The sequence below is a fragment of the Plasmodium yoelii genome (genome assembly GCF_900002385.2).
Source record: "Plasmodium yoelii strain 17X genome assembly, chromosome: 8".
In the NCBI taxonomy this organism is placed as follows: Eukaryota; Apicomplexa; class Aconoidasida; order Haemosporida; family Plasmodiidae; genus Plasmodium; species Plasmodium yoelii.
In genome coordinates, this window is record NC_036180.2 from 1,412,406 (window position 1) to 1,426,745 (window position 14,340).

The window sequence follows — 14,340 nt, forward strand, 5'->3', positions numbered from 1 at the left end:
ATTGGTGCGTATGCGACACTTCATCTTTCGAGCCATTCCAGCAGATTCGCAGTTTTAGCATTAATTGCTAAAAAGTTGGAGGATATTATTGAGCGAATTCGAACTACAAATCTGCATAAATTCGGGATGAAACAGATTCTTCTTCAATTCTGCGTTTATGTCTATGCCTCGCAAGACCTGGAAAAGTGGAAAAATTAAAGCGGTGCAACGATGTAAAATTAAAGCGGTGTAAAGCGGTGGAACTACTGGCGTTTAAAGTGACGTACCGTTTCGTTTATATTTTCGTTATTTATCATTTGCAATTTGACATATGTAACCTCGAAATCTTTGTCAAGTTCATCTTTCTCAATACCAAGATTTTGTTGTATTTTATTTTTTTTCATAACAAGTTCATTTTTTGTAATATTTTTGTCCAATAAATTAAGAATCTCCACAATAATCGGGTCCCTTTTTATTTGCTCATTATTTATTATTTTTGCAAGAGCAATAAAAATAATGATCTTCTCATTAATGTTGATTAGTTTATCCATGATGGGCATGTACAAACTCTTGAGGACGTTGAAAATGAGTCCTGAAATGGAAGTGGAAGTGATGAAGCGGTGGCAAGATGTAGTGATGTAGTGGCGTGGCAAGATGTAGTGGTGTAGTGATGTGGTGAGGTGGGGCGGCTTACCGGGCTGGACCTGGTCGATTATCGAAAGGAAGTGAGTGACGTCCGTTTTTAGAATAAAAACTGAGAGTGAGTGTATAACTTTTATTTTAATTATGTCGTTTTTATATTGTTGTAAAAATGTAAATAATAAAACAAAGAGAGGCTTGAGAAAAGATTGATAATATTCAATAGGAAGGTAAGTAAAAATGATTAGAATGATTTGAAATGAATCTATTGATAATTTTTGATTAGAAATACAATAATGATATATATTAAATAATTGTTGCATATTATTTTTTATGATATCTTGAAATAAATTATGTTTTTTAAAATAGCTAGTCAAAACACATATGATCCCATTTGGATTTCCAACAGAACTTTTCCATAAATCCATTTGATATAAATTTGAAAGTATATTTAAATGTACATTTTTAATTTGATATGTATTATTTATTATAATAGATAATATTTGAAAAATATAAGGAATAAAATCATGTATATATAATTCTAAAATATTCGAAAAACTTGATATAGTTATATTTTCAATCATATCTATACATGTTTGATTTTGATTTTTATAAATTAATGATATTATTAGTGTTAATAATTCAAATAAATAATGATTAAATATTGGATTATGGGAATCATTTATTATTATTTTTATTGTAGTATCAATAAGATCAAGTACTAAAATGTTATATTGATTTGATATTTTTTCTGAAAAAATCATAAATATTCTTAAAATAGTGATTAATATATATTCATTTAATATTTTATTATATACATTATATTTTAGTAAAAATAATAATCTATTTAAAATATTTAAAATTAAATTTTGATATATTCCATCTAACAATTCTTTATTTATTTGACAATTTAATAATCGATTTATGCACAAACAAGAATAATTATGTATCATATTTCTTTCATTATATAATAAATGATATAAAAAGGAAAATATGTCTACAATATTATCTTCTGTTGTGCATATATTTCTGTTATTTAATATAAATTTAAGAATAGACAATAAATATATTGTATTGTGTGGGTTAAATATCTCTTCATTTTTTAGCCAAACCGATTTGTTTGCTATGCTTCCCGAATTTGAAGCAGCAGTGTTAGTGTTAGCAGTGGCAGTGGAACCCACCTGCGCTGTTTTATTTATTTGATTGTTTTGGAAAATGTTATCATTAACATTATAAAAAAGTGAATCAAAATTTGGATACTTCATATATATAGAAATAACGAAATTTTTTAAGTCATTTTTTATATTTTGTTGATAAAAATTAGTGGATAAATTTATTTGATTTAAACATGTTATGAGTTGAACCTTATATTCCATATTACAAGGCTCAAAGAATGGGTTACTAGAATCGATGTCATCATTAGAGACTGGCGATTCGGTTAGTTGTGATTGGTTAGCTTGCTTTGAATCAGATGCAAGAAATGAGTTTTTTGATAATATTTTAAATTTTAATGTAGGGAAACAAATGTCAAAATAGTTACTACATAATGTTTTTAGAAAATATATAGCAGATGGTTTAATTGAAAATGCATTTGAATTGTTTAGATCGTTTCTAAAATAGTCTAAATCTGCATCTAAAATTTCTTCAATATCATTATATTTTAATTTTATATGTTGAAGAACCCGTTCTATTATTTTTTCTATAAATTTAACTTGTATATATGGATTCAAATCACTTTTTTCTAGATGCATATGATAAATTAATTTAATAGTAGAAGATAAACAATTATAATTATGACATAATAATGTTTTATCTTTTTCTTTATATAATATATCTATTAATGAATAAATCATTTTCAAAATATATGTTTTAGATTCATCTTGATATCTTTCAGATATAATTTTGATAATATCTATTGTTATTATTTTACATTTTATCATATTTTGTTGAAAATTATTTATTAATTTTTCCATATAATTATTAGATGTTAATTTATTAGCAAGATCAGATCCATTTAAATTTAATAAATTGGAATTTCCACCAACATTTTGAATATTTGTTATATATTTAGTGGAATCATTTTGTCCAAATTTATAATTTCTAGTTATAGATAGATGTAAAAAATAGTTTCTTAAAACATCTATATCATATGTTATAAAATTGTAAAATATATTAAAAAAAATATCAAAATTATCTTCATAATATTCTGGTAAATCTATAGTGTTAATATTATAAAAATTTTTTAACAAAATATATAAATTCATAACTATATCATTAAGTGTGTAAAAACATATATTTATTTCGTTTTCAACATTTGTGATACATCCATTTTTTTGATCATTTAATTTGATATTTATATAATTTGTATATTCTCTAAATTTATTATATAAATAAATAAAATATAATGTTAAAGGATATTCAATATGTGTCAAAATTATTTTGATATCAAATTTAGCTACATAACCATTATCTTTATATTTTTTTATAATTTTTCGTAATATTTTTAGAGCAATATATTTATTTTTAAATTTATTAACATTCATATTATTGAAAATCGAATTATAATTATTATATTTGGCTAAATCAATAATATTTGCATTATTATTATAATCTTTAATTATGATTCCTTTTCCCATAAAATTAAAACCATTTATAATAAATTGTTCTAAATTATTTTCAATATTTGGTTGTATAGAAGTATTTTCTTTAGATATATTATATAACATATAATCATCTAAAATAAATAAATTATATTTATCATTAGATTTATATATTTTTTTTGTGTCATTAATACAATTTACTATATCATCATTCATTGTGTTGTTTCTATTATTTATCACATTTTTAATATTGTTTATATTTTCCATAATTTTATCAAATTCAACATTATAATTATTTTGATCAATATTTTGTAATATAAATTTATTTTGTGCATATAATATAATACATTCTATGTTTTTCATTGCATTCATATTATTTTTTTTATCATCATTATTAATTATATTCAATATATGATTGAAACTACCATCATTTAAATATAATATAATAATATAAAAAAGAATATAATCATATTCATCTGATATATTATATTTAAATAGATGCACCAATATTTCGAATAGATATTTATCCAACTGTTTAATGTCATTATTATTTGTATCTAATAATAGATGCATACATAAATGTTTTATAATTATACACAAATCATTACTTATTTTTAAGTTTTCTAAATTACTATGTATATTTTTTTTTATGAAATTTTTTATACTTATTAATATGCTTGTTTTAACATTTATATTTAAATAATTATCATATATATTTTTTTTTTCATTTTCTTCAACATATGGATACATAATTAACTTAAAAAGAATCTTAATATAATTTTCTTTATTTGAATCAGTATATATTGCACTTATTTTTTGTTCGCTTAATCTGATTTCTTCAAAATTGTTAGATACGCTTTGTGTAAATATTGTAAGAAAATCTTTTTCAACATTTTCCTCCATTTTTATTTCTGTTTGTTTTATAATTGTTAATAAATAAATTGGTTATTCAAATTTGTTTAATTTCAACCTCAAACTAGTTTTACACACATTCGAAAAATTCAGAATCTTTTTACAATTTGAAAGCTTATACATTAAGTCGTTGGCAAGGACCCTTTTATGATTTTTTTTATGATTTTTTTATGATTTTTTTATGATTTTTTTATGATTTTTTTTTTTTTTTTTTTTTTTTTTTTTTGATGAATAAAAATCTATAAACTTATTTATACATGTACTATGTTCGTCTATTATATTTTGATAGTTTATATTCCCTGTCGCTGATTAATTCCCGATTTGTTTTATGCTTTAAGAGTGTAATGCGTATGTGTATGTATTTTTTTTTACAATAGTTTCAATATATAAAATAAAAATAGATAAAAGATGAAATAAATATTTCCTGTGTGTTTAGGGGTTAGGTTATTTATTCATATTCCCATTTTCTTATTTTCAATTTTTTTTCAGTTTTTTTTGAAAAGGGGTGGGAAAAAGTAAAAAAAAATTGAATATATGAAAAATATAAAATTTAATAATATATATATGTAAGAAAATATGGTTATATTTAATTAGAATAAATAATTCAAAAGTATTAAAAAATGTACATATATAAATAAAATTAAAAAAATATATATATTTATTGGTAAACTAATTTTCTTACATATTTTTTTAACAGGAAATAAAACATTGTATTTTTCATGAAAATATTTAATTTGCTTTTTCATATATTTTTTTTTTCAAAATAACATGAAATGATATTATTATTATTATTATTCTTTTTTTTTTTTTTTTTTTTTTATGTATTTAAAAAATTTTGAATATACGTCAAATAGTTTGTAGCGCTAAAATAAATATGCATACAATTATTGCATACGAGCTTACTACTTTTCATTTCTTTTCATTTTTTTTTTTGGCAAAGAAATAAAGCATATGTTTTTTATCAAGCAATGTAATATTATATATACATAAATATATATATATTATATATATGATAGCAATATTTGTATTCCTTTCCATTTTGTTTATCTTTATTTTTATTTTTTTTTGTGCATATATGTGTTACAATTTTATTTGCCATATTGATATGGCTTATTGTGAAACTCGTAAATGTGTTTTTTCACAAAGATTTTTCCTTTTTTTTTTACAAAATTTTTTCGTTTTTTTTTTACAATATTTTTTCCTTTTTTTTTACAATATTTTTTCGTTTTTTTTCACAAAGATTTTTTATTTACCTATTTTAAGATTATATATAATATTGTATATATTTAATTAGTTGTATGCCATTTTTTTCAACCTTTTCCTCATTTTTGTGAGGAATGTGGCTCTTTCCATGTACTATCAAATGCATTAATGGGAAGAAAGAAAAGCATAGAATCGTTTTTATAAATAACTGGGTTAAAATGTGTTCATATTTAATTTTTATATTTTCCATATTTCCATATTTCCATGTATATATGTTACTATCTTAAGGTTTGTGGATGATATTTTTTTATCATATAAAAATGTTTAATAATATGGAAAAATATAATTTAAACAAATTTGCACACATAAATACGAATAGAGTGGATGCATACTTTTCATTATTCGAAAGTTTGTAAATAAATCAAAAGTTAGCATACTATTTTCGCTAGAAATGAAAAAAAAAAAAAAATTCCAGCGATTTATGCGTCTGCAAAGAAAATACACATTAGTATGTCATAAAATTCAATAAAATGATAAAAATGGATAAAGTAAGGACTACAAGTTAAGATATAAGGAGGTGGTAATATGGATGTAAGTTGATTTTAAGTTTTTTTTTTTTTTTTTTTTTTATTTTTATTTTTATTTTTATAGCTTTAATAAATATAAAATTATTTTGTGCCAAAAGTGAATGTTTCGGAAATATTATTTAAATGTATATGCTTTTGTTTTGCATTCATATATTTAAACAATATTTCCAAAAAATTAATAACAGTTTTATCATTTTTATATTTGGCAATTGCTTCAAGAGGGGCAGTTAAATATTCGTTCATAAAGTTTGAGACTTGATTGTTAGATAATAATTCTTTAAAATTTGCATTGTCATTTATTATTAAATTTATTTCGTTAGTATTTAAAATTAGGTTATTATATTTATTTAGTATGTTAGGGTCAACTTTATTTATTTTTTCATTAACCATATCATTTTTGTTAAAACATTTATTTTCACTTTGGTGTTTTATATTACTTCGTTCATCATTCACTAAGAAAGGATATTCCGTTTTTTCCGTTTTTTCTGTTTTTTCTGTTTTTTCTGTTTTTTCTGGGCACTTTTTGGGAACTTGGGTTTTATTATTATTATTTATTTTTTCAAGGGGTGGGGGAAAAATGTCATATTTACCTTGCCTGTTCATTTTTTTTATTTAAGGGAAGGAACATAAACGCAGTCTACCAAAGAAAGTTTGCGCGTGCACACATGTCGTAAAGCAATATGACCGTAAATAAGTATGCACAAATATAAATACGCATGTACAAATATAAATACGTATGTACAAATATAAATACGTATGCACAAATATAAATACGTATATACAATGTGTATACATTGTTTGCCTTAACAAGGAATGCCAGTAATATGCCATACTTTCTACCCTTTTTAAAAATGTGTTTCTTTCGAAAAAAAACTATTTTATATGCTTATATTTACTAGCCAAATTGTTAACGAACAAAGTGGCAGTGGAGAAAGGGGCAGTGGAACCATGTGTGCGCGCGGCTTGCATGCCTATCATATTGCCTAAGCGCATTTTATTGCCTGTTCATATTGGCTAACACATTTTAACGCCTATTCATATTGGCTAACACATTTTAACGCCTATTCATATTGCCTGTTCATATTGGCTAACACATTTTATTACCTATTCATATTGCCTGTTCAGATTTTATTGCCTACGCATATTGGCTGTTCATATTGGCTAACACATTTTATTACCTATTTATGTTTGGAGATTGGAAAAGTTGAGAAGCCTCTTTAGAAGAAAACAAATTGCAATAGTAAAAATGTTGGCCAAAAAAAGGAAAAATATATAATATTTTAAAATTAGTAAAAAAAATGAGAACTATATAAATGTGCGCATATTTTTAGTTGCTATATACACAGAGTGAGAGATTATATTTTTGAAAAAATAGAAAGGCATATTTAGTTGGTGAGTTGGAATAAAAAAATAACATTTAAAAGCTTATGATTAAAAATAAATTAAAAAAAATTATTTATAGTCATTAAAATGGAAATAAAATTGTGTTAATATGTAGCGCAGTCATTCGGAAAAAGGGTAAAAAAAATCTATAGATATATAAATATATAATATATAAATATACAAATATATAATATATAAATATATAAATATATAATATATAAATATACAAATATATAATATATAAATATACAAATATACAAATATACAAATATACATTATACAATAATAATAAAATGACAATAAATATATAAAATAATAATTATGTGATATGCATATAATTTTTATGTCCTTACGGTTCTGTGGATAATTTATTTTATAAGGGCAATTGCAATATATATAGTAAGGCTATATATATATTATTATTTTATTTTTTTTTTTTTTCATTATTATAATCTATATATATTTGTGAAGTTAAGCAATTTTGTAAATTTAAAAAATAATTATAAAACTGTTTATAGTTTGTTACTTATTTATAATTTAATTTTACTATAATTTTTAAAAAAGTGTTTAAAGATTTTCGTTTTTTTTATATTCATTTGCAAAAAATAAATAAGTACACGAATTTGCATGTGCATAAAGATTAATGTGTTATATTTAAGAAATTTACAAAATATTTATGCCTAACAATATTTATTCAATTTTTATTTTTATTTTAAAATAAACAAACAAGAAAAAAGATGTTGTAGTGGAAATGGGAATAGACGAAATTGGAAATAACAAATGATGAACATATAATAAAAATGAGAAGATGATTATTCGAAAATTTTTTATATTATTATTATAGCGACAGATCAGTATAATTAATTTTTTTTTTTTTTTTTTTTTTTTTTTCATAATCTTCTATACTTTTGGTAAAACGAAAAGGGTGAGGGAGTAATGAGTCTAACATATTATATACGAAATGTCAAACAAAAATAATTGTAGTTTATGGATTGGAAATATTCCATTTGATTTATCTGAAAATGAGTTACACGAAATATTATCTAGAGTTGGGGAAGTAGTAAATGTTAGAATAAAATATGATATAGATAAAAATGTAAGTAAAGGTTTTGCATTTTGTGAATATAAAGATATAGAAACTTGTATGTTAGCACTGAAATATTTAAATGGTTATGAAATACGAGGAAGAAAATTAAAATTATATTGGGCTACTGAAGAATCAAAAGAAAAGGCCAATAATAGTATTTTTCTTAGTAACAGTATATATAATAATAATGTGGGTAAAAATAAATATGATAAAAAAAATGATATGTTTGAAAAAAATGTAAATCCAATTGATTTAGGGCCAGAAAATGGAAATCATAATTTTATGACAGATTATAAAAATAACTATAATAATAATAATATTTATTTTTCTAACAATTTGGAAATAGATTTGACTAATAAAAATGGCATACCAAATGAGGGATATACAAATGTAGGGCCAAAGTATAATATATTAAAAAGCTTGAATTATAATGGCAATAAAGAAAATGGTTTATGTATAATTAAAGAGATATCAGCAAAAGAGCATATAGGAAATATTATGCACACATTGACAACATCTCAAATTATATATATTTTATCATATTTTCAAAAATATTGTCAAAATAATATGAACAATTTAAAAATATTTTTTCAAAAAAATCAAACTGTTGCTTATGCATTATTACATTGTTTATTTTTGTTAAATATAATAAATGATTATACTATGATAAATAATAATATAGATATATGTGTTAATGAGAAGGCATATATAAATAAAAGTGAAAGAGTTTTGCAAATGGAAAAAAGTAATATGAAAATTAATATAAATAAAAATTATGATAATATTGAAATGAGAAAAGGAAATATAAATGATGATATGTATGATAGTATGAATTATTCGAAAAATAATAATTATCTTGATGCATCTTTTTCAAATTTATATATGAATGAAGATAATGCACAAATGGATAAAGGTTTATATAATAAAAACCGAGATGATGGAATATTGAAACATAAAAAAAATATTTTATCTTCTACACCTTCATTAGGTTTTAATAAAAAACAAAAACATTCTCATAGTAATAATAGTTCAGGAAATATTGTCTCAAAAAATAAAGGAAATACATTACCATCTGGATTATATGGATATAAAAAAGGAAATAATTCACATAATAATAAATATGGAAGTAAATATAATTTTACTCATTTTAATTATAATCGAAATCGAATATATAATAATGATGATAATTCAAATACTAGTGGTTATGTTAATTCATATAATAATTCCTCTGGTCCTTCAATTTCTATTCATGGAAAAAGTCAGACTAAAAAGAGTTTATATGGTAATTCTAATATGAATAAATATAATAACGACCTAAATTATGAGAATAATCAATTTGAGAGAAATATACAATCGGGTGCATTACTTAACGGGGCAAATCATTCAATAATACCTGAACATGTGAATAATGATATTATAAATAATAATAATTATCAATCTGATTATATGTCTGATTATTCACATATGGATTCATCAGGAAAAGATGCAATAGATCCAAATTCAGGATACTATCAAAATATTTCAACAGGAAATAATTTATCATCTAATTATATGGATAAAAATAATTTTCAAATGGGGGGAGGACATTTTAATGAATTATCACAAAAAAAAAATATGAAAAATATAAATTTAATAGAAGGGAATAATACAAAAGATGGCATAATAATAAGTTCAGAAAATGATACGTTACGAATTCATGATATACATAAAATAAAATTTAAAGGGTTGTATAATAATAATTCTGGAAATGTATCATCACATGTTAGTAATGATATAGATGGTATATATAATAATGATAATAATAAAATAGAAAAAGATTTATCAAATTCTGTACAAAATTCAAATATTATTTTAGATCCAATTTATGACACAGTTGATACCCCTGATGATGAACTTGTAAATGTTATCATAAAAGATACAAACATATTAAAAAATATTTTACGCTCAAAAATAGAAGATATGAAAAATTGGAGTGATGAGCAAAGAATTCAAGTATTGTCAATACAAAAGGCTCTTCAATTAAAGGGGTACTCCTTGAAATAGGTGAGAAGACAGTAACTAAAATTAGCAACATCAAATTTGGTTTCTTTTTTTTTCTTTTTTTCTTTTAATTTTTTAATTTTTTTTTTTTTTATATTTTAATTTTTTTTGTTTTTGTGTGTGCATATGGCTAGCTGTGTTATTTTTAAAACCCATCCATGTGCATGATAATTTATATTGCTTTTATTTATTCATATGATTAAGTTTATATTTTTTAATAAATTTATTATAAAATAAAAATGGTGATATTATCGCTTTCACTTAACTTTTTATTATTCCCTATTTTTTATGGATTTCAAGACATTCAGTATTTTCCTTATGTTATTACATACCGCATTATTATTTCTGTTATTTTTTCATTTTCCTTTTTTCCTTATTTCACATGAATATGTTCATAAAATTTTAAAATGCTTGCATAAAAACTTTTCCCTTTTTTGTTAATTAAAAATTTTATAAAATATATAATTTATTTATGGTGGCTTATATATTCATTCAATAAGCTATTTTTTTTTTTTTTTTTTTTGCGTATTTCGAGCTATATAAATAGCTGTCTTTTACTGAATATTTATTTCATGTACATAAAAAAAAAAAATCTAAAAGAGCATTAATGTATAAAATACATGAACAAATAGGTCTATGAAAATATTTATTTTACTTATATTTTATGACATATGCATGTAAATATAAAAATGTAAAAAATATATGTTAAGAATATATATTAGTGGAACTATGTCCAGATTAAATTATAGAGGGAAAGTGAAGGTGTAATGGAGAATAAGAAAATGAAATGATAAAAAAGTAGTATTTATAAGTTATACAGATTTTATAATTTTTTTGAATTTCTCAAGGTGTAAAAAAAAAAAAAAAAAAAAAAATGAATGAATTTTACTTGGTAAATAACATACTAATAAAAAATGTTATAGCTCGAAGATATACAAAATGTATTTATAAGAATAATAGTGAGAATAATAATAGCATTATATTATACTTTTACAAGTTGTGTAAAAAATATAAAGAATTAATTAATTATGAATATTTACAATATCCTAAAAAAAAGTTACATATATCATATACAAATGATAAAGATAAAAAAATAAACAACATAAAAAATAGGATAATTAAAAGAAAAGTGATTTGTAATTTTCGTCTTTTAATTTTTTTATTGTTTGTTTTGATATTAATTTATTTGGGATTAATTAATTTATTTATTTATGATAATAATAATAATATAGAATGCAAAATACAGTTTACTGAATGTCCTATAATTTTACATGAACATGTTAATAATTTTTTAAAAAGCTATAAAATAAATAATTTAAAAAAAGAACAAATTGCAGCTATTTATAAATTTATGAATAATAAAAACAGTGAAAATGGAGAAAACATAATAGGGTCATATTTAGACAATGAAAAAAAAACGAAAATAGGTAGTGGTATAAATAATAAAAGACGTAAAAAATTTTATAAAATATTAAGTGATGAAAAAATAAGCTGTAAAAATTGTAACATAGTTTATAAAATTTTGAAAAATAATGAAACAATAGAAGATATACTAAATTTTGAAGAAAATAATAAATGTATGCAAACTATGGATATCAACTCATGTGTTAATGTTAAAAATGGCGTTATAAAAAATAAAAAAATACATATATATAAAAAATACGCAAGCCCAATTAGGGATAGTAACTATTTTGCAAAAATAATCAAGCATAAACAAATTTTTTCCGATGAGCATAACTACAGTTCATACATGGATGAGAAAATTATAATAGGAGGTAATTTTGTTGATTGAACGTTGCATATTGTTCTGGTTCAATAAAAATAAGGCTATGATATTGTTCAAGTTTTTTTTTTTATTTGTGATAGTGAAAATGTTTCTCCACCTTGCCTCGTTTTTTCCCACCACCCTGCCTCGTTTTTTCCCACCACCTTGCCTCGTTTTTTCCTTCCATTTTGTCTTTTTTCCCATCCATTTTGTCTTTTTTTCCCATCCATTTTGTCTTTTTTTCCCACCATTTTTAGATAATATAAAATATGTCTATCCATTTATGAATGATTATGTATTAAATTTGGATTGGTTTAAATTGTATGACGAGAATGGAAAAGGTATATAGTGATAAATAATGTAAATTTTTAATATTTTGAATTTTGTTTGTGTGGTAATTGATATGCATATTTATTCATTGTTTGTAGTATTTGCATTTTCTAATATGTTTGAACGTGGGTAGTTTAACGCATTTTTTTCATAATTTTGTTACAATTTTTTTACAATTTTTTTACAATTTTTTTACAATTTTTTCATAATTTTTTTACAATTTTTTCATATTTTTTTCTCGAAATAGAGATTCCGGTTAACACTGGGCAGTTAGAAAAGCTGAATTTTGTGGAGAAGAATGGAACAGACTTATGCCAGTCATCCTACAAACAAAAGTATAGGTAACAATTTTGGAAAAACGGTCCGTTAAGTGTGCCCCGTTAATATGGTTCATTAAGTGTGCACCGTTGTGTGGATACACATTTTCTATTATTTTTGTTGTGATAAATGGTCGAGAATAGTAATTATGGTTAATTTTTTTGTGAGGTAGGGATAGCACTTTTTTTTGGATGTGTTCTGATTTTTACAAAAATCGGAAAAGTTCAGAAGAATATATGATATCTAAAATGATTGAGGAGATATTAAATTTTAAGGAATCAGGATATTCTCAAAAAAACAAACATATAATAGAAATGTCAAAATTTAGTCCAACAAAAAATACATATAAGCATTTTGGTTATATTTCTACAGATATAAAACTTCCAATAAATATAGGAATCTATAATCGTTTTAAATTGCTAGAAGCTAATTTTTTAATTAATGAGATGATAGATGATATATATCGAGCCCTTTTTTCCATTAATAATAAGAAGGGGTTAGAGATCCGAGAAAAAAATAAAAGCATATTTCAGTCCGAAGTAAATGTATTGCACACCCACATTTGTGAGCACAAGCTCGCATTTTTTGGCCACGACCATGTTGAAAAATTTGAAAAATTTGAGAATGCCGAAAATGATGATAATGGTGAAAAATTTGAGAGTGCCGAAAATGATGATAATGTTGAAAATGCCGAAAATGATGAGAATGCCGAAAATGATGAGAATGCTGTGAATGCTGTGAATGCTGTGAATGCTGTGAATGCTGTGAATACTGTGAATGGTGAGAGTGCTGGTTGCGAAAAGGGCAAACCATGCGTGTGCAGGAAATTGTGGAGAAGGTTTGGGAAATGGATAAAAGGGTGTTATAACACAATTATTGAAAATTGTATGTCTAAAAATATAGAGGTAAAAGAAAAGGATGAAATAAATTTAGCAGATAAAAAAAAAGGAACATATGTATTAATAGAAGAAATTGAAAATGAAAAAAAAAATAATGATGGAAAAAATGGAGAAAAAATAAATGAGGAACATATTAAAGAATTAGTTATTATATCATCATCTATATTTTTCGGAAAAATGAAAATATTATTAAAAATTTCTATAATCATTTTAATTATTTTATTTTTTATTATAATTTTTTTAATTATTTTTTATATTTATTTAATTAATAATAAAGATATATCCATGATTAATGGTCAAGATAATTCGTTTGAAAATATTCCGAGATATTTAAGATGTGAATCAAAAAATATTGCCAATGCATCTATTTCTGATGCTGAAAAAAGATTTTTTATTAGTGGAAGGCATAAAAGCTATCCATTTTAATATATCAAGTTGGATGTAAAAAAAAAAAAAAAAAAATTGAATTATAATTTGTAAAATCATGAATGAGGATAATTGTTATACATATATTTACAAACATAATGGTAAAGAAACAAAGGAAAAGTAATTTATTCTATTTTCCAAAATGGATGTTTTTTTTTTTTTGGAAAATTAA

General features: G+C 22.4%; 3 protein-coding genes and 1 pseudogene across 3 annotated transcripts, besides 1 other annotated feature; 2 read left to right on the top strand and 2 right to left on the bottom strand.

Moving 5' to 3' along the window:
- Positions 1–60: 60 nt before the first annotated feature.
- Positions 61–4,121, bottom strand: PY17X_0837000 (importin alpha re-exporter, putative; the record flags this gene model as incomplete). Its single annotated transcript, XM_022955826.1, has 3 exons — positions 61–177; positions 267–571; positions 674–4,121. The coding sequence occupies 3 exons, from the start codon at positions 4,119–4,121 to the stop codon at positions 61–63; spliced, it is 3,870 nt and encodes a 1,289-aa protein (XP_022812051.1).
- A 1,880-nt stretch (positions 4,122–6,001) lies between these two features.
- On the bottom strand, positions 6,002–6,751 carry PY17X_0837100 (annotated as a pseudogene).
- Positions 6,002–6,751: a sequence feature (conserved Plasmodium protein, unknown function, pseudogene).
- A 1,513-nt stretch (positions 6,752–8,264) lies between these two features.
- PY17X_0837200 (uncharacterized protein) lies at positions 8,265–10,433 on the top strand (the record flags this gene model as incomplete). Its single annotated transcript, XM_725412.2, has 1 exon — positions 8,265–10,433. One exon carries the CDS (start codon positions 8,265–8,267, stop codon positions 10,431–10,433), a length of 2,169 nt encoding a protein of 722 aa, XP_730505.2.
- An 871-nt stretch (positions 10,434–11,304) lies between these two features.
- Positions 11,305–14,168, top strand: PY17X_0837300 (conserved Plasmodium protein, unknown function; the record flags this gene model as incomplete). Its single annotated transcript, XM_022955827.1, has 4 exons — positions 11,305–12,205; positions 12,453–12,536; positions 12,773–12,866; positions 13,016–14,168. The coding sequence occupies 4 exons, from the start codon at positions 11,305–11,307 to the stop codon at positions 14,166–14,168; spliced, it is 2,232 nt and encodes a 743-aa protein (XP_022812052.1).
- Between the last annotated feature and the right edge of the window lie 172 nt (positions 14,169–14,340).